Raw genomic sequence first — 26,196 nt, 5'->3', positions numbered from 1 at the left:
AATAACCGTGGAGATGTTAATGCTATACACAAGACAGAGTGGTGCACGGGCATGCCCACACTGATAAACAATGTATTTGACTGCCAGTGAGTGCACACACACTGCTTTCCGAGTAAAGTAAATGGAAACAGCAGACAGTGATTTACAAGAGAAAAAGCCAGCCAGCTACAAGACCAGACACCTCGTTAAACCTTGTACTCGTAACACAGCTCTAATTTATAGAAAGGGGTCCTGGGAATGCCAAACATCATAACCTCAAGAAAAGTTTTTCTTCCATTCCAGCTCCCCTGTCTACTCTCATCCATCCTCTTTTATCGATCAGGGCACCATGAGTATCATGGGCTTCCCCACCCTTCTTTTTATATGCTTCTTCATCTACCATTACTTTTTATGAGCCATTTAACGGATCCTGCATCACAACAAGCAAACCAACTTCACCATCTCCTCCCCTCCTGTCTGTCTCAACAGAAAACACAAGTAAAAAAGCTAAAACCAGTATTTGCATTTAGCTGTATATTCATATTTCTCACCAGGCAGTCTCTCTGCAGGGTCTTGGTCAGGGCATTGCAAGTGTCCTGGTCCATCATCAGGCCATCCTGCAAGTCTTGCATGAAGTCCAGGTCTTTAAAGGTGGGCCTGGCCTTCTCCCTCTCCTTCTTGGACGCTCGCCTCTTGTAGGTGGAGCCCTTCAGGTCGTACTTGAGGTGCATGCGGACCACGCGGGGGAGGACATTGTTCATAACAACCACACGGATGTTCTTGCCACCTGACTGGACACAGTAGAGGCCGAAAAACTTGGGCAGCAAAGTGCGAGGGTTCTGATTCAAGTTCTGGAGATGAGAAGAAAAGAGGGAGAACATGAGAAATGAACACCATAAGGAGACGCCTTGAGGGATTGAGCCGAAATACAATATGTGTGAGGTACAGTAAGCTCACATGTAACAAAAATATATATATCTTTTAGAAGTTGTATGACTTCAGGCAGTGTTTCTGACACTGGAACAGAAATTGTTGCTTTTGATTAATGATATCCATTTCAGTTTAAATAAAAGCTTCAAAACAGCACAAAAAGGAACGCCACTGAACACAAAGAGGCATTTTTCTCCTCATGGGAACGTGACGGAACGAAACATACACGAGGAAGAGGATAGCTGATACATGTTACGCAAACAGTTGACTGACAAACAACACATGATTCTCAGTGTACACACACTTTGGCTACGGTTACATATTCACCACCTGATCGCACCAGGATCCATTACACAACAGAGAGAGCCAACAGAAATGAAGGTTTTTCTCACAGTGCCATGTCATGTATATCAAAGTGGTTACTGGACTCTGTAGCCACAGGAGAAGAAAATCATACTTAAAAAGCACGACTCGGGAAAGAGTCGTATCAAAGCGGAATTTAAGCTTTTAAATTTACTGTAAGAACAAAAACCTTTGATGCTCCACCAGAGCACACAGTCAGAATGAAAGTATGACTGACAGGTTTTTGATCATTCTCAGTGCGATGATGTGAATTTTTATGTTGTGATTTTGTTTACATGTTTTACTTGAATTACTTATTAAAAATAAAGCAAATAATTAATGGTTACAGTTCTACAAAAGACTCTAAAAACTAATATTCAGTTTGGGATTCATGCCTCAACAGCAGTTATAAGATGAGCTGCAATCATGAAATTTTGTGGGTTTGTAGGTAAAAATTTAAATATGTAATAGGGCTGTGCGATATGACCAAAATCTCATATCCCGATATAAGAATTATATAAATCACAAAAATTTAACATTTTCTGTAAATTCTGTGAATCTCGGGCCGCTCGACTTGCGGGAAGTGTTTCCAGCTGCGCGTCATGTAGCTGGAGTCGAATGCATGTTTTAACCGATGCATGAAACTATACGTTTTTAGACATAAGTTGTAAAGGCCGCCGCTTTCTTTGTGAGTATTTATTACACGGCGTGCTGCGGGGAAAAGCCTGTTCTACCGTTTGAGTCTAAGGTTTATTTTTTTAGCACCTGGCGGCTCTTTTTTTACTTCTCATCCGTAAATAATCTGCTCTTTCACGTGATTCAGTTTATTTTGAAAAGTCTCAACAGGATCTTGAGCTTTATTGTGAAAGGTTTATGTGGAACATAAACAAGCGGACACGCCATGCTGTTACCGTCGTTGTTGCTAACCACAACGCATAAAAACAGGCGCTAGTCCGTCCATAGTGTGGTTATATTAAATATAAGAGAAAGAGAGAACTTTAAGAAATTAATATAGCCACTACAGTGACCATCAAAACGATGAAAAAATATTGCCGTAAACAGTTTATTTTGCGACACCACGAAACAAAGGTTAGCGTAAAATGAAACGATAGACGTTTTTATATCGTCATCCGATATATATCGTTATATCGAACAGCCCTAATATGTAATACTTCATCCTAGTTCTGCTATAGGTTTCTTCCTTTTACAAGGTTGTTTTTCCTTCCCACCTTTGTCAAGCACTTGCTCATAGTGGGTCATCTGATTGCTGGGGTTTTCTCTGTATTATTTTAATGTCTTTACCTTACAATATAAACCGGCTTGAGTTTACTGTTGCTGTAAATAAAATTGAATTGAGCTGAATGTATTGCATCAAACTGACTTGACTCTCATCTCGAAGAACATATGTCATAGCAAGAGCTCTGTCTCTGGCTAGGACTTAAAGACCAAACAGGAGTTTTCAGCGTAAAGGTCGTCGGTGTGCACACCCAGGTTGTTTCTTGCTGCTTTTTTCTTTTTTTCAATATTTACAAGGTTATTCACTGTGAAATTTGTAATGTGCTGAGGCACCCGAGGGAGAATATTCAGCATAAACAACCTGAGTTGCGATGTATGCCAATAAATAACACACTGAAAAATCTGGAGCTGAAGCCACTCCAACTCAGTTCTGGTTTACTAATCAACCTGATTGCCAGATTTGGCTTCCTGCTATTCTTCCATTTCCCAGAAATGTAAGTCAAGTTGAAGAATCACTATTTTGATACACTGGAGGAGATCCAGTGGGAACTGCAGATGCTCACGTGCAAGTGATGAGAAGGGGACTTACACAGAGCGATCTAAAAATAACAGCTGTGGAAGGAGAGCAGCGATGCCTGAGGAGTCCGGCTACAAGGGGTAATCGGCTGAATTCATATCTGACTGGGGTTTTTTTTAATTTTTTGTGCAAAGTCACAGTCAAACTATTATCACTGAACAGAAATGAAAAGACACAAAGCACTTTAGATCATTTTTGGCTAAGCCAAATGCAATAACAAGATGAAGGCACACAAGGACATTTTAAAAAAGTTCTTTAGCAAGTACTTTCCTCTGTATCACAGGTTATGCCAAATATTTCAAGAATCAATGCAAACAAATTAGTTTGGCTGGTTCCTCAGTTATAAACCTGCTTTGACCTTGGGACTTGGGCCAGCTCAGTCCCATTAGAAAGATGAGAGAAGTGCGAGAAACAGAGGGCTGCTCCATATAGTGGTAACACACAGCAATCAGGGGTAAAAATGACTGCAAGAGGAGAGAGAAAGAGGAACAGACTCCAGAGAGATGAAGGATGACTAGAAAATGTGGCTGAAAAGACTAGGTACTTGGTGAATGACCTTCAGATGAGAAAAGCTTCTACAAAGAGCAGCAAAGAGAGAAAGAGCATCCTCAGCCCTCAGCCACACACAACCCTTCTGTCAGCGTTACGAGGGCAGAGCGGTGACGAGCCAACAACACGAACACGTGAGGCACGGGAGCAGAGGAGAGGGATGGAGAAGAAAAACGAGAGGAAGGATTTAAACACAAAGACAGAGCGAGAGGGGGAAATCAAGGAAAATAAATCACGCTGAGAGAGCCACAGCAGCAGGAGGCTCTCTTTGGAGAGTGACAAGACATTAAAACATGAAGGACAAGCCATATAATAGAAGTGTGAATAAACAGAGGGGAGAGAAGTGGCAGCACGAAGTCAGTTACATCACTGTGGTCTGCATGCTGCCCAGAGCCAGAGTCTTCAGCCCACAACCATGAGCCAGTCAGCTGTTGAAGACGTGGAGCTCCACCAATGACTGCTTGTACGCTGTCTGTTATGTGTTTGCCTAAAATACAGATAAGTCTACAATACTCAAACTACTTCTCAATGTCCAAACATACATTTTTTGTCCTGTGTCGTGTTTCTGAGAGTCTTTAAAACCTCCCTCCCCTTTCTCTTGCCTCGGGCTACAGCCCGAAACTCTCCGCTTTTATTAAACCACTCGCTTAAGACCAATTACACCTGTGAAAATGTTTCAGAGCACGACCAAAACGATGGAAAAGGTCACAGTAAATGCGCTGAGACTTCAACTTCCTTAAATGATTAAACAAATTCCTGCAGTGGACTTTGCCCGCAGCTGTCGGTGCATTAATAAACACAAGGGCGAGGGCTATGAACCTGTGAGGCTGGATTAAATCAAATCAAATCACATCAAATCACTTTTTATTGTCACATCACATGTGCAGGCACACTGGCACAGCACATGCGAGTGAAATTCTTGTGTGCGAGCCCCACAAGCAACAGAGATGTGCAAACACAACAACACAAACGAGCAAAATACAAGAATGGCCAACCTGAAACTAATAAATATATGTACAATATATAATAGTGTATGCATTTCTGGATGTGTATACTAAATATTTTCCTACGTGTGTGTGTGTGTGTGTGTGTGTGTGTGTGTGTGTGTGTGTGTGTGTGTGTGTGTATACACATTTTTACAAATTAAATAGTAAAAAAATAAAATAAAATAATAATAATAATAATAATAAAATATATAAAATATACAGAGTTGAATATGTGCAAAACAAGTGGCATTTATATACAGTGTGGAGTGCATAATGTTGAAGTTCCAGTAGTGAAGCTGAGGTGTCTATGACGTGTTCAGCAGTCTGATGGCCTGATGGAAAAAGCTGTCTCTCAGTCTGCTGGTCTGGATTAGCAGCATGGACATACATGGAGCTGTTGCTGGTTGACTTCTTTCAGAAAGAGGCTGTGAAGTTTTGGAGGGGGTGGGAGTGGGCTACTGTTGGTGGAAGTCATGCTCTGTTAGGCTTAAGTACAGTACATCCGGCTACTGAAAAACACCAGCCAGTCTCTTATGAAATCCTATGGCCTGAGGTTTCAGTCACAGAAGCTAAAAGCTGTTAAGTCTGCTTTATTTGAAGGTTTGTGCTTGGAGGAAACATTTCCAGGATCTTACATAAACCTGAGAGCTTAAAAAAAAACGTAGGGATAGAAGTTAGTATTTAAATGAAATAATAATAAATAATAACCTATTATTTATTCATGATTTTCTTATTTTCTTCCATATATGCCTTATTACAGTTTTTCAACATAGCCAATATTTCAAATGATGAGGTCAGTGCATGTAGAAGTAATCCCTGTGTGCCAAAATGTCAGGTTTCAGACTGCTAATAGACAAATCGTTCTACTCTTGGCCTTTTATGATGTCATTAAGAACAGATATCCCTAATATGGTCAGTTGAAGCTGTGAAAAAAGGGTAGCCAATCAGATAAAAGTTTCCTTAAATGCAGGCTGGCCTTAAAGAAAGAAAAACGGGAGCTAAATAGCTTGTTTCAGATAGAGGCTGCACTAAAGCCTGGCATAAGATAAAGGGTTACTTTTTGAACTACGACTCATGCAAAGCATCTCTATTAAAATATGGATTTGTTAAAAAGTGTGGTGTCTTCAAACAAACATGCATAAGTACACAAAGGGTTCCCTGCCTTTTATCCAGTGCTCATGAATCTGTGTGTCTTGACGACAAGAAATTAGTGTGCGTTACTTAACGTAAACCTGAAAAGAGTTGCCAAATCCCAGTGAGAAAATAAATAAAACATGGAAGAACAGCTGCTGTGGCAGTTCATTTGAACTTCTTTGGTGGGACACGCCCATTTGAGCACGTTACATATACATTTTAGGTACGCTGTCATGCACACAATCTGCTTACCATGTAGTATCCAGGCAGCAGCTTCTGTAAGAATTCAGCCTCCTTGTGCATCACAGTCTTGATGATGAACTCATCGTCCTTTGTAAGGTAGAAGACTGAGCCACTCGCTCCAGGATTGGACAGCTCGATCAGAGGCTCGTTGCACAGGGAGTACTGCAGGGTTACACACAGAAAAATGACCAATGTTATGAAAAAGTTAAACAAAACAACTATAAATAAAACTTAAAATAGATGAGAATATTGACCTAGTTTTACCTTACAATTGTTTACGTAGAGGATATAGTACTCAGTAAAAGTACACTGAATTAGCTGTTAGTAGTACTCTGTTTGCAAGACGCACAAATTGTACTACTCTGAAACTGAACGCAACTTCGTAGACAAGTTACAGAAAACATGTTTTTTTTAAAGTTGCAGTCTATTCGACAAAGTCATGGAACATGATCATTTCTTCAGTCAGTGTGAGTCACACTGACTCAGTAAATTGTTAACGGTGTTCAGATTTGACTGAGCCATGACTCAGAAGAGTTCGCCTAAGTACTTTAACTGCTTCCGTAAGCTCTGTATCACAGCCGCTGCTGCTGCCATAAAGGTGGAATTGGCTGAGTGGACCGACTCCTTTTCACCTCTCCCCGCATAGATCCCCCTTAACCCTTCCCATCTGGTTCTTTTAGATTACTGCAATCCATGCAAACGCTACCAGTGGAACACAAAAAAGCACAGAAAAATAATTACGGCACTTCATTATACATCTCCTCTGATACCTTCCTGTTAACAACATATTAATGAAGAATACCACGCTGACTAGAACTCTCTGGCTCTCTGGGGATCAAATCTATAAATGAGGAGTTGCCTGCACTGCTGATAATAAACATAAACACTGGAAATCAAACACAAACACCAGCATGCTGAGACACAGAGCCCAAATTTGAATATTAATGAAACACAAAAGGCCATAGGACATAGGACATATAAGGACATAGAATAAATATATATTTTACAGAATTACAATGGAAACAAACACAAAGCTGAAAGAACATGCTTTTAAAATTCCAATGTTGTAACCTTTTTTATACAAACACTCCCCATCCAACTTCCGCTAATTACTCACATTTGAACATTCTCCTGAATCAATTCCAACATTTTAAAACACACCTAAGCAGGACGGGAGGATAAGAATGTGAAGCTGACTAGGAATAGCAATAAGCAAACAGTTGGGAGGCTCATCTTCACACTAGGGCTGTTCGATATAATGATATATATCGGATAACGATATAAAAACGTCTATAGTTTCATTTTACACTATCTTTTGTTTTGTGGTGTCGTAAAATAAACTGTTTAGAGCAATATTTTTTCATGGTTTTGATGGTCACTGTAGTGGATATATTAATTTCCTAAAGTTCTCTCTTTGTCTTATTTTTAATATAACCACACTACAGATGGACAAGCCCTGTTTTTATGCATTGTCGTTAGCAACAACGACGGCAAAACCATCGCATGTCCGCTGGTTTAGTTTCCACATTAACCTTTCACAATAAAGTTCAAGATCCTGTTGAGACTTTTCAAAATAAACTGAATCACGTGAAAGAGTATGCAGAATGTTTACGGATGAGAAGCAAAAAAGAGCAGTCAGGTGCTAAAAAATAAACCTTAAACTCAAATGTTAGAACAGGCTTTTCCCCGCAGCACGCTGTGTAATAAATACTCACAAAGAAAACGGCGGCCTTTACAACTTATGTCTAAAAATGTATAGTTTCATCCATCGGTTAAAACACTCGACTCCAGCTACATGACGCACAGCTGGAAATACTTCACCAAGTCGAGGTGCACGAGATTCACAGAATTTACAGAAAATGCTACATTCTTGTGATTTATATCGTTATCGGGACGATATATGTCTTAATATCGGGATATGAGATTTTGGTCATATCGCACAGCCCTACACTAAGATGTCTTAATTTATCAGACGAGAAAGTCTCTTTAGGGATGTGATAAAACAGCATCAAACCTTCAGCGAACAGAACTGCTGCAGAGACTATTTAAGCTTTCTTTGTCTTTTTGGGTGTGAGAAAATCTAACATCTCTTTATCACTATTTACTGACAAAACAGAAAGGCCCATAATTGGCAGGTCCACAGGAAATAACAAAAATCAGTAGCTGCCGCCACAAATGTGTCAACAACACATTATCTCTTCTGGCAGGCCCTAATGATTTGTCTATGAATAACTTGTTGGTGGTAACACATAACAGAGTTAGAAAGGCTGGATTAGATGGTGCCAGTGCTACAGCCCCACAACAGCAATGGCTGAAGCTGTCACTCGTAGCAACACTAACAAGCTTATTGTTGGTTACGAGACAGAGGAAATACGACCAAAGTGTTCTGGTAATGCAAAAAGCCGTTAACCCTCCAAATTACCTTTTAATGGCAGCAATTTTCTACTGTAACAAATTACTTTTTAACATCCACCACTAATGAACTCTAACAACATCAGCTACCTGTGAACAGAAATGGCTCATATACAGTATTTTTTTATAGTGAGACTACATTTCAGTTCATAAGTCACAGAATAATTATGTTCTAGATTAAAATTTGAGCTTTTAATTGACTCTTATCCGTCACTTATCTGCTTTTACAACAGCACCTGGCTTGTTCATAATGTTTTATTATGTATTCTTAATGATTTCTGTCATCATTTTGTCTTTTTTCTCTCTTTTTATGCATTCAGAAATGTTTCCATGCTGCTATTTTAGTATCTTGTAACTGGGGTTTAGAAAGATGCTATATAGAAATAGCATGTATCATCATCATCATTATTATAGCACTTTATGCCCATAAATTTTAGCCTTGCAGTTGAAGTGAAAGTTGTTGTTTTTTTAAACTTACAACCAAAAATCCACAGCAGACTGAACACTAAACATGAACATTAAGTCTTTCCTGTAGCACGTCTAACCAACAACCAGCGATCATGTAATGTAATCTTACTTTGGCCTTACTTTTGAAGCATTGTCTAAATTAATTTCAGTGGTCGTCAGTGCGTAAGTGTGCAAGTACAGAAATATCAGTGATATCTGATTTTAAAAATCATTGAAAGTTTTGTTGACTATGTCCCAAATTAAAGTGTTGACCCCTTAGGTTAGTGAGGTTTACAATGGTCCCTCGTTTATCGGGAGTTAAGTCCTAAAAATAACCCGCGATAGGTGAAATCCGCAAAGGAGTCAACTTTATTTTTTAGTATTATTATAGATGCTGTAAGGCTGTAAAACCCCTCACTACACACTTTATACACTTTTCGCAGACAGACATGAACATTTTCACACTTTTCTCTCTTGTTTAAAAACCCTCAAAGTTCAAACCTTTGTAGAAAATAAGTCCAGTATTATAGAATGAAACCAAAGGCACCCGCGGTTGCCTTTGATGGTGCAAAACGTCTAATCAACATTGTTGTATTTGTTGGGGAGAAAACTTACAAACATTTAGTGCAGCACTATGGAATCACACTGCTAGCAATCGAAGATTTATATTAATTTGAGAAGGTGAACGCATTCTGTACTGTACAGGAGACATGGCACAAGATTGATTGACAATAGTCTACCGCCAATCAGGATGCAGAACGTAATGCACAGTAAAATAAATAAATAAATAAAAGCATGAAAAATTGCACAAAAAAATTCAGCGAAATAGCGAGGCTGCGAGAGGTGAACCGTGTCATAGCGAGGGACCGCTGTATACCACTTCCTCTGCTGCTGCTGCATTTTCTATAAATTTCAATTCAGGATTTGTTGAGCACCGTTCAATTAACACCATCTACCAGTTAAGACAATCAACTAGATTGTCCTATGTTATGTCCAAGTGCTTAAGGAAATGCTTAAAAAAAAGAATTAAAAGAGAATATGGACTCTAGATTCATATTATAATTTTGAGTTTATGCTGTGACCTAAAATCTGAATAATAAGTACAGCCAGTCAGTGGTGAAATGTCTCCAGATGACTTGCTGACTGAAAGAGAAAAGGGAGAAAAGCCGGCACAATGCTGTGTTTCCACGTGGTTGGAGTACCAATGCATTGAGGACAAGTGCACATGGAGCATGCAAAAACACTGACTAATCAGTGTATGTATATGCAGAGCGTTGAATCATGCAGCCTCCGGGTTCCCCAGACAGAGGAAGAGAGACAAGCTCCAGACCTGCCTTCTCTTTCTCCAGCCTTCTTCTCCTCTCCTCTCTGCCCTCTCAGATGCTGTCTCATGGCTTATTGTCCACATTCCTTTTCACTTAGCTCTCTACTAAGATCCCACTTTTTATCAAGAGTTTTTTTCTTCTAATTCTGTTGTTTACACCTCCACCCCAACAAGTTGCAGTGATGCCTTTTTCTGTGTCAAATCGGTTTGGCCACTATCGGCCGTTAAAAAGAAGTTTATTTATATCTAAAATTAGAAAAAAGGTGAAATGTCAAAAATTGTCCTTTCAGGACATTTGAAGGATATAAATGTTATTGATAAGGTGTGTGTAGATTCAAATCAAAGAATGCTTTAACCAATAAAGGAAAGTCTGCTACCAACCTTGATTGGTCTGCTACCACTCAAGTGTTTTCAATGACCTTAAACGTAGTCTGGATCTAGAGACAAAGACGAGTGAACTCTTACCAGGTAGTCATCCGGCCTGATGCCAAACAGTTCTCTGAAGTAGCGGAAGGCCACAGGAGCGTACGTTTTAAAGCGGAAATCCGGGAAATGATGGGCTGGAGTAAGGTTGCTCCCTTCACTAAAAGTTTAGGATAACAACATCCGGTCAATAAATTAAAAAAATTCCACTTATTAGTGCACTAGAGGGCTTTAGTGGGTGTTTGGGTGTAACAAAACCTGGGGAAAAAGATGCTCTCCACCACGTAAAAGTCCTGCATTAACACATCTCTTTCAGGCTTGGAGCTCAGGTTACCCACTGTGTAACCGATGCCCAGCTGGATGGCACCTTTCAAGGCTGATGATGTGGTCTGCAAAAGAGGGAGTGGAGGAGGCAAAAATGAAATTCTTCATCTTCTTCTAAACCTCACAGGACAGTTTGAGATTGCTCTTTAGAAATGTTTCAGTAGAATCTAATGGTATCATCTATAAAGTGTACAAGGGCAATGAGTCTGCGTCATGTCATTTCATATTTCTGATTACCAGACAAACAGAAAATGCATATATTTCTTAGATAAATTAACCTCTGATAATAAAACTGACTGAAAGAAAAATCTTTATTTTCCTCTGGCCTCTAAAACCTTTTTTGGGTGTAACAGGGCAGAAAAACTCATTTTATAACACCTAGAGACATAGCACTATTCTTCGATAGCATATCAAAGGTCACTCTTAGAAACAGAAACTGTATAGTATAGCACCTTCTTATAAGTAGTCTCCCCTGATGCGTCCACCCCTCTGTGTCCAATCTTCTTTCCTTGACCAGGCTGGCCTGAGGATGAGGCCATCTGATAAGAAGAAGAGAGAAGCAGACTATTATAATCCGGTCAGCAGTACTTGCACTTCTTTATGAATGGAGACCGTTGAATGGCAGCAATTTCAACGTCTGATGTTTGTCATTTTGAAGCGATATACAGACTGTAGCTCAGCTAATGTAATGGAGCTGATGTAATGATTTTAGGATCTTATCCACTGCAAATAATTCTAGAGCCACTGTACGTAATGGTCACTGAGCTTTTGGTTTAAACTGGTATTTAAGTAGATTTAAATAATCTGCACACTCCTATTAAACAAATTGGGCAATACTTTAGGGCTTGCTAAAATGCGCTGTGTATAAAAGGGATTGATCAAATTAGGAGGATTAAAGAAGACTTATTATGCTTATTTCCAGCTTTGAGTTTGAGTCGCGGCTCAGAATAATTCCTGTTTATCTCATACTGGGCTTTAGTGCAGCGCCTCACTTCTTCCACTGTCTTAAGGAAAACATCCCTTTATTCTAATTGGGTGCCCCTCCCGAACAAAACAATTTGAACAACGTGCAGGCAGGGCTCTGTGCTGATGATCATATCTGCTCTCGCTGACACTGGAGAGAACAGCAGAATAAAAAAGGGCCATAAACCATGTTTTTAGAGAAGGGTGGAGTGAGCTTTTGCCTCACTAAGGATTACTTATTCAAACTCAGGATAGTTTAAATGTAGCTGTATATATGTATGTAGAGAGCAAGGATACATGCTGATAAAATGTTGTGTCCTATAAATACAGACAAGAAGAAAAATCACTAATGCTTTTAAATATTTTGTGCTGTTTGTAGTGACATTGGAGGCGGTTTTCAAGCACCAATTAAAAGCCTCAAATGAAACCATTATAGTGGGATAGTATGGGACAAAAAGCAAAGTAAAAGACAGAGAGACAGGTGCAGGTGGTGGCTCACCTCTGTGATGAAGGCTTTCTTAGCAGCTGCATCTGTAAGAGAGGGGACAAGAAGAGACAAAGCACTGGCTGTAAGTCGCTCTGTGACAGAGAGGCTCCATTACTCAGCATCATTAGTCCTTCCCGTGACAAAGATGAATCCCACAGGGTGGATGCAGCAGCCTAACATTATGTAATGACAGTGTCAAACACAAGCAGGGGCCTGACTGAGTGACTGCAGGAAACAGTAACATCAAGGGCACGAAGTCCTTTAGAAAACCTCATGAAGTACAACTGATTATTCTGCTGTGCAGGCGGCACTGAAGCCCATGTGTGTGATGGTTGGCTAGACTATGCACCAAAATGTATCCTATTTATTTGTTCCAATGCCAATAGGTTTATTCAGACATTTACAATCCACCCACCCCAGCCCAAGTACAGGTTCACAGATACATGTGTGACTGCAAGCTCTCTTAATGAATTTACTTTAACTTTAACTCAATATGCCTCTGTGGCGTGAATAAGGCACGGCGGGACCACAGATCCATTTTCTGAGCTATTTATTTACACTGGCTGCAGCTCCCAAGCTGCCAGCCGCACATCACACCACAGCAACAACCCCTGAGTCCCCGTGTTTTAACACCGTGGGTGTGATCTGCAGATGTCGTGCAGGTGCGTCCGCATATCATGAGACAAGCTTAAACATATTAGATAAACAGTTCTAGTATGGTGACAACGTGCTACACTAGTAAATACTAATCATACCAGTAAATACATGAAGTAAAGCAGTATCTGCCATGTTATGATCATTTCCAGCCTAATAACAGGATGTAAACAGTAGAGAAAGGCAATCAGAGTCCTGTTTCCACCAGGAAAGCCTGAAATAGACATAATTATAGACATATATAACACTCAGCATAATAATGGAGAGAAGGGTAGGAAAACAGGAAAGGGAGAACGGAAAATGAGCAAAAGAAAGAGTGGAAAGTGATGAAGAGGGTGGTTCAGAGATGGCTTCAGACAGAGAGGGAATTAATCAGCCTCACTCTGTTACTGTTATCATCATAACTGCTATCACACTCAGCAGCCCAGATGGTGGAATTTATGGAGAAACTGCAGCAACACAGCCTGACAGTTGGGAATAAATACATGATGATATGAATACTTTGATGAGGACACCAGTTTTGCTTATGTGATTACTTTTCACTTTTGGGAAACAGATGGAGCGGCAATGTTTAAAAGATTTTCTTGTGGTATTGTGTCAGTAAGGTTACAACACATCCCGTACCGCTGAGGAAAGCAGAAAGTTCCTTATTGCTTATGACAAGGTGATAGGCCTGAATTTGTTGGAGAAGATATTGCTTTCAAATCTCACTGCTGCACGCCTAGAAACATGCAACCCTGCCGTTAGGACAAAAGAGGAGCAGCTGGGTGAAAGCCCATTCAGCCATTTCAATTAATATTCAGTCATCGTGAAAGAAAGTACACCCTCTTTCAAAAAAATAATCAAAAATATAATTAATCTTGAATTGTTTATCTACCACAAATGTAACCAAAGTGCAGAAACAGTGTATTAGAAAGTACATCCTTACTGCTTACATGGGAATAAAGAGGTTTAGGATCAGGCAGGTACTGCTAATCAAAATAAACCCATGAATGGATTAAGGGCAGGTGTGAGGTTTCTGGAGAATTCAGGAGTGTGTTAACATGATGCCAAGGAGGAAAGACGACAGCAATGATTTAGAGAAGAAGGGTTCTATGAAGGGTTATAAGACCATTTCCAAACAGTGTGAAGTCCATCGTTATATAGTGAGATTATTTAGTGAAAAACATTCAAGACAGCTTCCAATCTTCCCAAGAGTGAACCTTCCAGTAAATTCCACCCAAGATCTAACCATACAATGCTTGGAGAAACTGCAAACAAACCCCAAGTGCTGCATCTCAGACTCTAGAGCAGGGGTGTTGAACTCCAGCCCTCAAGGGCCGGTGTCCTGCGGGTTTTAGATATCATCCTGGGTCAAAACACCGGAATCACATGATTAGTTCATTACCAGGCCTCTGGAGAATCCCAAGACATGACAGGAGGTCATTTAGCAATTTGTAAAATGGTAAATGGCCTGTATTTTATAGCGCTTTACTAGTCCCTAAGGACCCCAAAGCGCTTTACACATCCAGTCATCCACCCAATCACACACTGGTGATGGCAAGCTACATTGTAGCCACAGCCACCCTGGGGCGCACTGACAGAGGCGAGGCTGCCGGACACTGGCGCCACCGGGCCCTCTGACCACCACCAGTAGGCAGCGGGTGAAGTGTCTTGCCCAAGGACACAACGACCGAGACTATCCAAGCTGGGGCTCAAACCGGCAACCTTCCGATTACAAGGCGAACTCCCAACTCTTGAGCCACGATCGCCCCAACTGTGTATTGTATTAGCTGTGTTGGATCAAGGGCAAATCTAAAACCTGCAGGACACCGGCCCTCGAGGCCTGGAGTCAACACCTGCGCTCTAGAGTTAGAAAAAGAAATGAATCAAGGTGCTGCAATGATCTATACATCAGCAAGATTGAAATGCTCTGGTTTAATGAACGGAAGCAACGCTTTAAAGAAGATTCAAAATGATGTGAACGGCTGATAAAGTCATACAGGTAACAATTATTTCAGATTACTGCTGCTAAAGGTGATTACGTTTAATTTTTCATGCACCGCTTCTGCACTTTTTTCTGGTAAAATAGTCAACCACATGATTTTCATTATGTCCTGATACATAAAAGCTTAGAACTGAAAGAGGGTGTACCTTCTTGTAAAAGGTGACACAGAATCAACCATCAAGTACAAGTTGGGTTGAGCTGCAAACAATTTCAGGAGAATTACCTTGGGATCACTTTCTACTGTTGTCCAGAAGCAACTGTGTTTGCTTTATTCGGCACAATTAATGGACAATGTCTGGAAAAGCTGCAGTGCAAGTGTGAAAACATCTCAGGTGGTGGAAGGAAATGTAAAAGGGAAGCTCATTTTGTTTTTCATGCAGCAAATGTTACCAGATCCCAGCGTCTGAATGTGCACAAGCTTTTGATGGTTTAAAATGGGTTGGCTCTGCTCCTCCCGAGGAAGCAATTTTCAGAGTGCGCATTACTGTGAACAATTCACAACAGGCTAAATGAGAACTGAACATGACTTTCAGCCTGGACTCTGCAGAGACTTCCTCTTCTAACCAGCACACTATGATTCACTGTCTCTCGCCAGCTGAGACACTAACAGCTAATACCTATAAGCCAGGGTTGTACAGGAGTGGGAGAGCAACCTCACAGCTTGACTTGGTGCTTGCAGCTCAAATGATAGCCAGCCTCTCTTAGTCTGCCTGCCTGCCTCTCGTGCATGCCCATGTGACTGAGCCTCACAGTAGCCGGTTTTCCACCCCTCCTCCTGCTCCGTCTCTCTTACTTGCTCCCTCTTCCACACACATATTCACACTGGGATGCACAAACAAGCGTGCTACGACAGCTTCCTGCAAGGTGGAACAACCAGTAATAAAAATATGGGTAAAACAAAGAAAAGCCAATGGAGGAATGTTTGCAGTGCAGAAAGACACAGCTGCTTTCAGTGTGCTTACTATTCATTTTGCCTGTGTGCACATGCATGCGGTTGGCTGGATTTTTGTGCTTCTTCCACATCTCTCCAGTCACTTCACAGTGTCTGCTCCAAATGTGTTGCATGTGTTTGTATGCAAAGGAATCTAACTAACTGTGGCTACATCTCTTCCTTTCCACATGCCTGCACCTGTCAAGACAGCCCCAAGAATGTGTATGCGCGCAAAGGTATGTGGGATTGTGCAGTGACTGGGAATACACAAGATTAGGTGTGTGAGTCAAAGTAACAGCAGACCACACATTGGGTCCATACACTGCAGCTGGATGGCTGCCTTCTGACAAGCTCCTGTAAGATATCGGTAGTCTGCACAGGCATTGCATTAAGCAGCAGTCTGAGTGTAAGATACTTACAAGGCTTTTTTTAATCTAAGTCTAAATGTAACTTGTTGTATTCACTCAAAGAATCCATCCATCCTCCAGGTCTTTGCCAACATTAAGTAAACCCAGACGAGCCATTATTAAATTACTTTAAATTATGGAAAGAAGGACATAGGTTAGGGAAGAGGAAATATTACACAGGAGCCAAAACTATATTAAAAATTTCAGCCTTTAAACTAATGCTTCTGTCAGCCTCAAATGCAATCACTGTATATTATGATTACAAGCACGTAATTAACTCCAACGGGGAGGTTATTTGATGGATTCAGATTGCCTGCCTGCCTGTTTGTTTATTAGCACGGTTACTTAAAAAGTCCAACATACATTTGGATTAAAATGTTACCAGAGGTTGGGTCAGGCCTAACTAAACAGTGATTACCCCTTAGAGTCGGATCATATGTTCACAAATATAAGTTAAGAGAAATGAATGTCCTCAAGAAAACATCACAATCCAAGGATATTTTCTGAATGCAGGAAGTCCGTTGATGCATGATGAATTTTTCAGCCTTGGCAGTGGTGTGAAGTGGGGTGTGTGCGTGAAGTGCAAGACTTGAAATCACAATGCCTTGCAGCTGTTCATGTAATTCCTGCCACATATAAACACACAAGCAGGAAGCTGATAAGAGCATGTTAAAGTCAATAAAGAAAAAACAGAGTAATAAGCTTATGTACCTACAAAAAATGTGAAAACAATAGTATATTTATATGCCTTGACCATGAATACAGGAGTCTTATTTAATAACATGTCTGTGGTATCTCTGCATTTACCTTTAACATATTTACCCTTCTTGTTCAGTGTTGCGAAGCTGCAGAACGAGGAGATACTGAAAAATTGTTCTCACTCCACCATTATATGGCAGCTGTAGAGTTCTTCAGGGGATGGAACAACAAATAGACCCTTCCAAGTAAACAGCTCCTAGCTGAATCTGTTTCCTATCTAAATGGCGATTTGTTGGTTTATGGCTTCTTCTCATAACCCTGAAGAGAGTCGTCCATTACTGGCTGCTAATATTCACGCGAGGTGAAATGAGACAGACTGTACATCATTCTGAAAACCCCTGCGCTTATATGATTATGTTCATATTTTACTAGTTGGTTGTTTTCCAATTCCTGAAAGACCATCCACGCATATCTCTGCTAAACTATAGATTAAACCCTGTGCATTTGCTCAACAGAGCTTAGATAATTATGCCTAATGATGAATCAAAGCAATCCAATGTCTATCAATATGCAGGAAAGCATGTTAGCAAACAGCAGGAAATAACCCTGCTGGATAATGGATGCTTTTCCAGAAATGTATGAACTGGGGTTTCCACGACTCCCATAATGTAAAATAGGTGTGATAAAATCTTCAAAACCCCACAAAAGTCTACAATACTAAGAGATAAAATAACCTGAGACATACCAATACACACATAAAATTTACTCTTGTCCAAACTTGCTTTATAATGTGCAGGATACTGCAAATTGAAACACTTCTCTGGGGGGGGGAACACGGATTGCTAAGATCCAAACAGGATATTCTATTTTTCTTGATCTCTGCATAAATGACTCATTAGAAATATTCCCATATTTATTGAAATCTTTCAGGTTAATCCAACATCTTTGACACTGAGCTGGTACAATCACGCTTTGCTTTCTATGACGTGGACCTGAACAACACACACACACACACACACACACACACACACACACACACACACACACACACACACACACACACACACACACACTTTTTCTCCTTCTTGTTTCCATGGTGCCCCTATTGAGGTCAGCCGGCATTTTTATGACTAACTCACGTGTGCCTGGAATCAACAGACAGATGCTGCTTTCCACATGTCCTCTCATCCTGCTGTTAAATAGGGCATTGGTGCAGCCACACAGCAGTATATGATATAATGCAAACACATACACGTGCAAACAGGGTGACAAAAAAAAGAAAAGATAAGCTAAATAAAACCAAGTGCCAACCTCCAGGGCTGAAAAATGAAGCAAGAGGTGCCATAAACTGCAGTTCCCCGCAGTGGCCACTTGACACTGATTTTGACTCAATCCTCATAGATTCTTAGGTTAAAATGCCCACTTTCGGCAATGTAATAAACATGTTTGTAGCATTAAAAAGGGGCAAAACAATTAAAAGTCAGGAAGCAAAACCACTTCCAACAGCAAATACTGGAAACGCTGGAAATCTATACTGGCATGAACTGGATAATGTGTTAAGAGCGAAAGATCCCACATTGTCTGAATTAAATCAAAGTTATCAAATTACTGATGAATTTAAAAACACCTTGAAAATAAAAGTGAAAAAAGCAGGCTGGTCCATCCATCCATCCATCCATCCATTTTCTTCCGCTTATCCGGGGCCGGGTCATGGGGGCAGCAGCCCAAGCAGAGAAGCCCAGACCTCCCTCTCCCCAGCCACCTCCTCAAGCTTATCCGGGGGAACACCAAGGCATTCCCAGGCCAGCCGAGAGATATAATCTCTCCAGCGTGTCCTGGGTCTGCCCCGGGGCCTCCTCCTGGTGGGACATGCCTGGAAAACCTCGCGCAGGAGGCGCCTAGGAGGCATCCTTGTCAGATGCCCAAACCACCTCAGCTGGCTCCTTTCAATGTGGAGGAGCAGCGGCTCTACTCTGAGCCCCTCCCGAATGGCCGAACTTCTCACCCAATCTCTAGGGGAGAGGCCAGCCACCAATGGAGGAAGCCCATTTCCGCCACATGTATGTCACTACCCATAGCTCGTGACCATAGGTGAGGGTAGGGGCGTAGATCGACCGGTAAATTGAGAGCTTTGCTTTTACACTCAGCTCTCTTTTCACCACAACAGACCGGTACAGCGTCCGCATCACTGCAGCCGCTGCACCAATCCGTCTGTCGATCTCCCGCTCCCCTCTCGTATCACCAGCAGGCCGGTCCATTTTTCAGAAATTTTACTGAAGTAATTAAAAATGGTACTCTGTAGTTTGTATGGCCCCCATGTGTTTGTATGCATCCCTTATAATATCAGGGCATGAATGGGGTCCTGGGGGATCTCCCAGAACAGGGCATTAGTGGTGGACCTACCAATTGTGGTATTCTATGGCAACTGCCAATCAGGCTACATGGTGAACACAGGGCCCAATCGAGGACATTTTGCTCTCAGGCCACCCTCATGATGTCTGTTTCTGATTGTTTGGCCAGAGGTATTCACACCAGGGCCCTGCTGAAGGTCCCCTTCTCCTTTCACAAAGAAGCAGATACTCTCCCTGCTGATGGGTTGAAAATCCTCAGAACTACTTTATGTAGTAGATTCTTCTTTAGTGAATCTAAACAACAAAATGACTAACAAAGACGAAACAACTCGCGTGTTTGCGTAATTCTTCACATCACACACACTGTAGACAGCCTTGTATCTTACTGACGGCAATGTCTGGCCCAGGATCAATATTGGTTCTCCCTGAGGATGAGCTAAGTAAGCGGCTTCTCTGAGATGATTGGTTATTATCTTGGCAGAGACTCACTGATGGTGGTCCAGCAATTGATTGGGTGTTAATTTTTCATGCCACAACAAAGCAGCTTTTGATAGTCGTGTCAAAGTGCGCCTGACCCACAGAAAGCAGAAATCCATCATTCTGTCAGTATTTAAATGCAGAAAAAATTCAACACAGCAGCCTAGTCTGTACTCAGCAGCATAAAGTAGAGCCAATGAACAACGCTGGATGATATAATGTAATATTATCTCTAATGGTGGCGAGGTCCTGAATGGTGCAGATGTTCAGAAAGACAGAATACCCTCAGGTTCTCCTTGTTTTTTGTTAAGAAGATGGTTAATATAAACTTGACTCCACAAAAAAAACCAATACTGCAACTGCGACTTCTCTTTAGACTGAGACAGGGAAAACTGATCCGAAATCTTTGTTATCAAGCCTTTCTAACCTTGAGCCCTTGAGCTCAGTATCCATCAGGCTGTGTACTTTTCCATGACCACACCAGCCAGCTTGTGTAGTCCTCGCTCCTCCATCTGGTTTTGGTCCAGAATGAAGCGCAGGAAACAGTAATAACAACTTAGTGATAGTTTACTGATGTACATTAGTGTTATGTGTCGTTTGATGATTTTTTAAATGACGCTCTTTACTTAGCAGATACATGTGATGATCTCCTAATTTCTGAGCACCATTTTCATCTTACCACAGGACATCATCAGTGGTCATGTGGAGTTCACGCAATCACGGGTCAGGGCTGTTCTGGCAGCATGAAGGGGACCTATGCAAAATTCGGCAGGTGGTTTAAATGTAGTGGCTTTATTAAATATAATACTAAAACTAAAAGGAGGACGAACAGCAGGCATGATCCTGTCTGAAAAACAGGATCTCTGGAGTCAATTAACTTGTTTTGAATAGACCCATTCATTTGTAATCATATTTTTATTTACTCTCCACATTAGCACCCACATTTCCAGCCCTAATGTGACTCAGATCAAAGAAACCAGTGCTAGTGGCAGAGACAGTGATTAAAAGCATTGACAAGCTGGTTTCTGTCACAGCACTCCAGCGTGCTTATCTATCTAAGACAAGCCTGGTAACATACATTGTCAATATTTCCTTTCAGTTGCCTTTTCTTTATTAATCAGCTACTTTTTATGGTGTTATTTATAGTGTTATTTATAATTAGGGAGTCATCAACTTCCTAATGCTAAGCTACGCAAAGAGGCTTTAAATGTTCTTTGCAATTATGGCACCCTGGCAGAATAATAGCCTTACAGCTTATCCTCACTGCTTCTGCATGTAAACACACACAGAGAGAGGCTGGCATAGGGAGACAAATACACCCTGCTTACAAACTTCAGCAGGAAATACGGTTTAAACAATCTCTAAACATTAGGGGTGCAACGATACTCGTATTGATATTGAACCGTTCGATACAGTGCTTTCAGTTCGGTACGCATATGCATCGAACAATACAATTTTTTTTATTTATTTGATCAACTTTTCTTCTGACGATGCTGTCGGTGTTGAGAGCTCAGTGGATCTGCGCTCGACTACTCCGCCCAGGCTGCACTGTCAAGCGCAGATCCACTGAGCGCAGCACAAGCTAGCAAGACAGAAGCTAAGCTCGTTGCAACATGGCAAATTGAACCTCCCCCACCCTCATTCAGATTTGGCCTTTGGAACTATTTTGGTCTTCATGTGAAGTATGATCCTGAAGGTAAGCGCGTCATGGACTAAAGTAAAACAGTATGTCGGATGTGCCACGCAATGCTCAATTACATGGGTGGGAACTACTGCGTTAGCGCAGTTAGCTCATTAAAGTGTTGACGCCGTCCTGCCCCACACACGGGGCAATCCGCGGTAACTCGTTAACGGAGATTTGCCGCGTTATGGAGTTAATGTCATTTTAACGAGATTTAGAGTGATTTCTCGATCAGATAGATTTTTTTTTAAAATTATTTTGTTGTTTCTGCAACATTACATTTAAAAACTGTACTTTTGAGTTAAAATATATATTTATAATTTTAATAAATGACAAATTAAAACAGCATGAACATTTTTTGTATTGAAAAATGACCATGACACCAAAGTATCGAACCGAACCGAACCGTGAATTAGGGCTGGGCGATATATCGAGTTTTTTAAAAATATCGATATATTTTCATATGAGATATAAGATGTGACAATATCGTTTATATCGATATAGTCTATGTTACGTTATAATTATACTTGTGGAGCCGCAGGTTTCCCTCTCTTTCGTCCACTTATGTCTCTACGCAACGTTGGGCTGGACGGTGTCAACGTGTTAGCGAGCTAACCGCGCTAACGAGCTAACCGCGCTAACGACATGCAGCCAGGAGGGGCTGCACGGCCTAAAATCCTTTCATTTTCTCAAAAATCGACAGTGCGCCTTATGTATGAATTCTGGTTGTGCTTACTGACCGCGAACCGATTTTATGTGGTACACAGCGCTCAGCAATCTGTCAAAAAATGTTTTAATATGACTTTGCTAAGCTACGGAGCTGCACTGCTTGATGGAGCCGCCTCGCGGAGTGATACGTACTGTGCTTCAACGTAATATTACCGTACTGTGTGTGTATAAGGACCACACATGGCACCTGTTCAGAGACGTGGTGCAGCTGTGAAATCTGTCTCTTTGTTATTACGCTCAGGGTCTATTAGTTTACATTTTGACTGCACAATTGTGAGCTTTTCGTTATGCACAAAAACAACATTGTTTTCTTTTATTTATGGACCATGATTATTTAATAAATGCTGATAATTTATTTTTGAGTAATTTCTACATCTACGCTGTATGTAAAGAAAATGCCCATTTGACATCTGGGACACAGTGTGACTAAGAACTCTCTTTTTGTTCTTAACTTATGGCTTTAAAAAAAAAAATCGAGATATATATCTTATATCGCCATCCAGCTAAAAAATATCGAGATATGAATTTTGGGTAATATCGCCCAGCCCTACCGTGAATTTTGTCTATCGTTGCACCCCTACTAAACATGTTACTGTGATTTAACATAGAACTATGATGCCAGCACACATCCACAATGTTCTCTTTGCAAAGTATTTTCCCTCAGGATTCCTTAGATTTACTGAACAATGGGGAGCACACACAAGGGGAAAGTCTCTATGTCCTCTGTTGTCAGCACACATCATCCACTTTGTGAAATACAGTGAGAACACGAAAGGAGAGGACAGCTTTTTACTATGCCAAGTCATCCATTATGATCAATAGCAAGCAAGTAGGCTTAATGAAACGCTTCCTGCCCGCAGCTGGCTCAAAAACAGATCCTTTGAGGCACATAGCCTGGAGCTGGATGATGAGCAATAGACAGATAAATACACACAGATATAAAAACTAAATATTTACTTATGGAACCTTTATGAGAAAGTTCTCCAAACTCCTGGCAAAAATAGCTTAGGCAGCTAATGGATTAATTAAGTAGTTATTGAACAGGAAAATCACAGACTTTTATTGTTGATTATTTAAAATGTGGCAGTTATTTGCACTATCAGGAAAATTGAGGTTCTGGTTCAAATGTTTGTTTGTTTGTTTTTACACTTCACACAGCATCCCAACCCTTTTGGAAATGGAATATTTGCTGCTCCGGACTTTTCTTTACTGTTGCAGCGTGATCACTTCGTACAGACACGACTGACCAGAGCAAGTCGGAGGTATTGTTGGTGTTGCAGACAGACAACATCCCAAAGAAAAAGCCAGCCAAGTCATGGTCATGATTACTTCACTATCCCTAATCCCAATACCATTCTCCCCAGGCCGTAAGGCTAACTGTCAGGATTATCAGGATAAGATGGTACTAATGCAGGGACAGGTGGGAGCAGGAACCCATCTGTCTGTTTTTCTGGGTTACTGGATCCATTTGTATCGGGCCAACTGTTAAAACTGATGCTCAATGATTACTGTAAGACTGATTTTACATTAGATAAATGATTACATATGTCTCAGATATCATCAGAGATGCACTCTTCACTACAAGACCTGTCTGCCATCATTTGCGTCCATACCGATGTCTTTTATGTTCAAAACAAGAGTGAAAAGTGGCTGAAATGACGGCTGGGCAGTTATATCAGCTAATGACTCCATTCTAAATTTCACCAGTTGCATCTTAATTTCAAACTGTAGACTGGACTAATGGAACAGGTGGGCATGAAAGTGTAATTTTTCCTCAGAGAAGCGTGAAAGCTCAGTGGACTTTGAAATGGAAATCAGAGGTGAGGGGATGCAGGGAGAGCTGCTTTTATTAAAGCTGGGCCAAGTCTAGTGATAGCAGGCAGGTTTTAAACACATCCCAAGGACACACACTTCATACAGCATGAAAAGTCAATTAAACAACAGCTCCTGACAGTCAGCTATTCAGACGCCTACCTGTGTGTCTGTGGGAATGTGACACCCGCTCACAGTGCACAAGCCAATATGCAGACGGAGTCAATGCAAACACAAATGAGAAGTTTTAATAACTACTATTTCAATGTGGAGAGGATCAGTTACCATGCATTTCTGTATGCCTTCAAGTGAGAATGGTTTAACTGTTTTAATATCATTGGATTTACACGTCGAGAGTGGCCATGTCCTACGCTCCCACAGGGAGGTCTCGCTTTCCTGCAAAAACAGACAGGGTTGAGTTGCAGAACTCTGTTCTTGGGCAAAGCTAAAAACAGCTAAGTCCTGCTGGCAAAATGACACACTCAAGTGCTCAAACTCTTATGTAATTTCAGTCTGTTTTTCATTACTGAGCTGCCAGATCAGAACTGAGCTTAGTGATCCTTGCTGATCCTCAAAATGCAATGAAAGCTGTCAGCCAAGAGAAAGAAGTCCTTTTATGGACTCGAGAGGAGAGGAGAGGAGAGGAGAGGAAAGATAGTCGGAATAAACACGGAGGTGATCAGTCTGACTACTGTGTGCTGCTGTGTTGTTGCTGAGAGCAGCATCTTTGCAGGCAGCGGTGACTCAGTAGAAGGTAATCTCCTCTAACAGAGCTGCACAACAATGTCTCAGTCGGTATTGTCACACATGCAATAAATAATCTACAGAGACCTGTTATTTTATGCCTCATCTTGGTTAGGTGCAGAGACGAAAAGAAAAACAGCCCTCAGATCAAACTATTGCTGTATTTAGTAATGTGACACCGTGAGTCTTACAATATAAAAAGATGTGGGGAAGCTGTTTTTCCTGCACAGCTACTAGTCACATATTTGTATTAGATTATGTTACGATTAAGGAACTGTTGAGCAAATTTCTCACAAGACAGCAAAAAAAAAAAAAAAAAAAAAAAGACATTTTGCCTATAATCCCATTTCTGCATATTTCCCATGTACTTCAGTCTTTCATCTATATGCTCTGGTGCATTGCAAGATATCCTTACTGGCAATCTTGCACCACACACACACACTACCCCTACAAATGGCCACCTACATGAAAAAACAGAGTGCAGGGGGCATAGCAGCACTGGTATGTGTTTCAGCGTCATATATACACTTGTCATGTGCTATCATTTACCATTTTATCAACACCAAGTCATGTTTTTAGCCCTGCACCACGTGTGGTTTTAAAGCCTTTTTTGCCACTATTGGACATGCAGATGAATGCTTATAAAGTACTCACAGGCTACAGCGTTTATAATTTACAATGTGGTAGACAACACATTCCTTAGCTACCAATGTAGCACAAAACAGTACAGATAATGAGTCTTTTTCTCAGGGTTACCCACAGAACGTCAAAACATGGAAAAAAGAGAAAAACACCTGTGGAGAAAATCTGCAGGAGTGAAGAATGCTTTGTTATGGCTGCATTTGATTAATGCAGTTTGCAATAATAATAATAATAATAATAATTACTGGGTCTGATTTAATATCTGTGCAAATACACAATATTGCATAATCTTTGCACTGAGGTAAATAAACAGAAAGTCACTTTACACCTTACTTGTTGTTTGTGTGCTGTATATTTTTCTTTTTAATGCTTTTTCTATAGTTGTTTTGTTTGTACAATTTTTATGTCTTTTTAAAAAAAAAAAGCTGCTTTCATCCCTTGCTGTTGGTCGATAGACTCACCAAGCAAAATTTCATTGTATACCTCTACAACAGCAAATCAAGTATCTTAATCTTTAATGCTAACTGTGAAGCACAGAGTAAAGAGTGGAGCTGTGTTGGCCTAAGTGCATCTCTGCATACGCAGCAAGTGACGAGACAGAGACAAACTGGTGTTATTTCACAGTCTATACTCATAAAAAGCATGATTAATGCTGTTTATATTTAATAATTAAGAAATTATTTAGCCTATTGTGATTTGTAAGTAGCCAACTAAAAAGATATTAAG

The 26,196-nt window shown here is 40.8% G+C and overlaps 1 protein-coding gene across 1 annotated transcript in view; it reads right to left on the bottom strand.

Moving 5' to 3' along the window:
• The window catches only part of pip5k1ca (phosphatidylinositol-4-phosphate 5-kinase, type I, gamma a), a 48,381-nt gene that overhangs the window by 14,248 nt on the left and 7,937 nt on the right, over positions 1–26,196 (bottom strand). Inside the window, exons 2-7 of the mRNA XM_085347853.1 lie at positions 12,369–12,400; positions 11,359–11,445; positions 10,841–10,971; positions 10,625–10,742; positions 5,986–6,138; positions 531–830 (exon numbers count right to left, since the gene is read on the bottom strand). Coding sequence (XP_085203979.1) covers positions 531–830; positions 5,986–6,138; positions 10,625–10,742; positions 10,841–10,971; positions 11,359–11,445; positions 12,369–12,400 — 821 coding nt within the window. The remainder of the gene's footprint in view (positions 1–530; positions 831–5,985; positions 6,139–10,624; positions 10,743–10,840; positions 10,972–11,358; positions 11,446–12,368; positions 12,401–26,196) is intronic.

Source organism: Diplotaxodon limnothrissa, linkage group LG23, assembly GCF_057381915.1.
Source record: "Diplotaxodon limnothrissa isolate DT_005_m linkage group LG23, D_limnothrissa_male_GT1.1, whole genome shotgun sequence".
Taxonomy (NCBI): domain Eukaryota; kingdom Metazoa; phylum Chordata; class Actinopteri; order Cichliformes; family Cichlidae; genus Diplotaxodon; species Diplotaxodon limnothrissa.
This window is presented reverse-complemented; position numbering and strand designations above follow the sequence as displayed.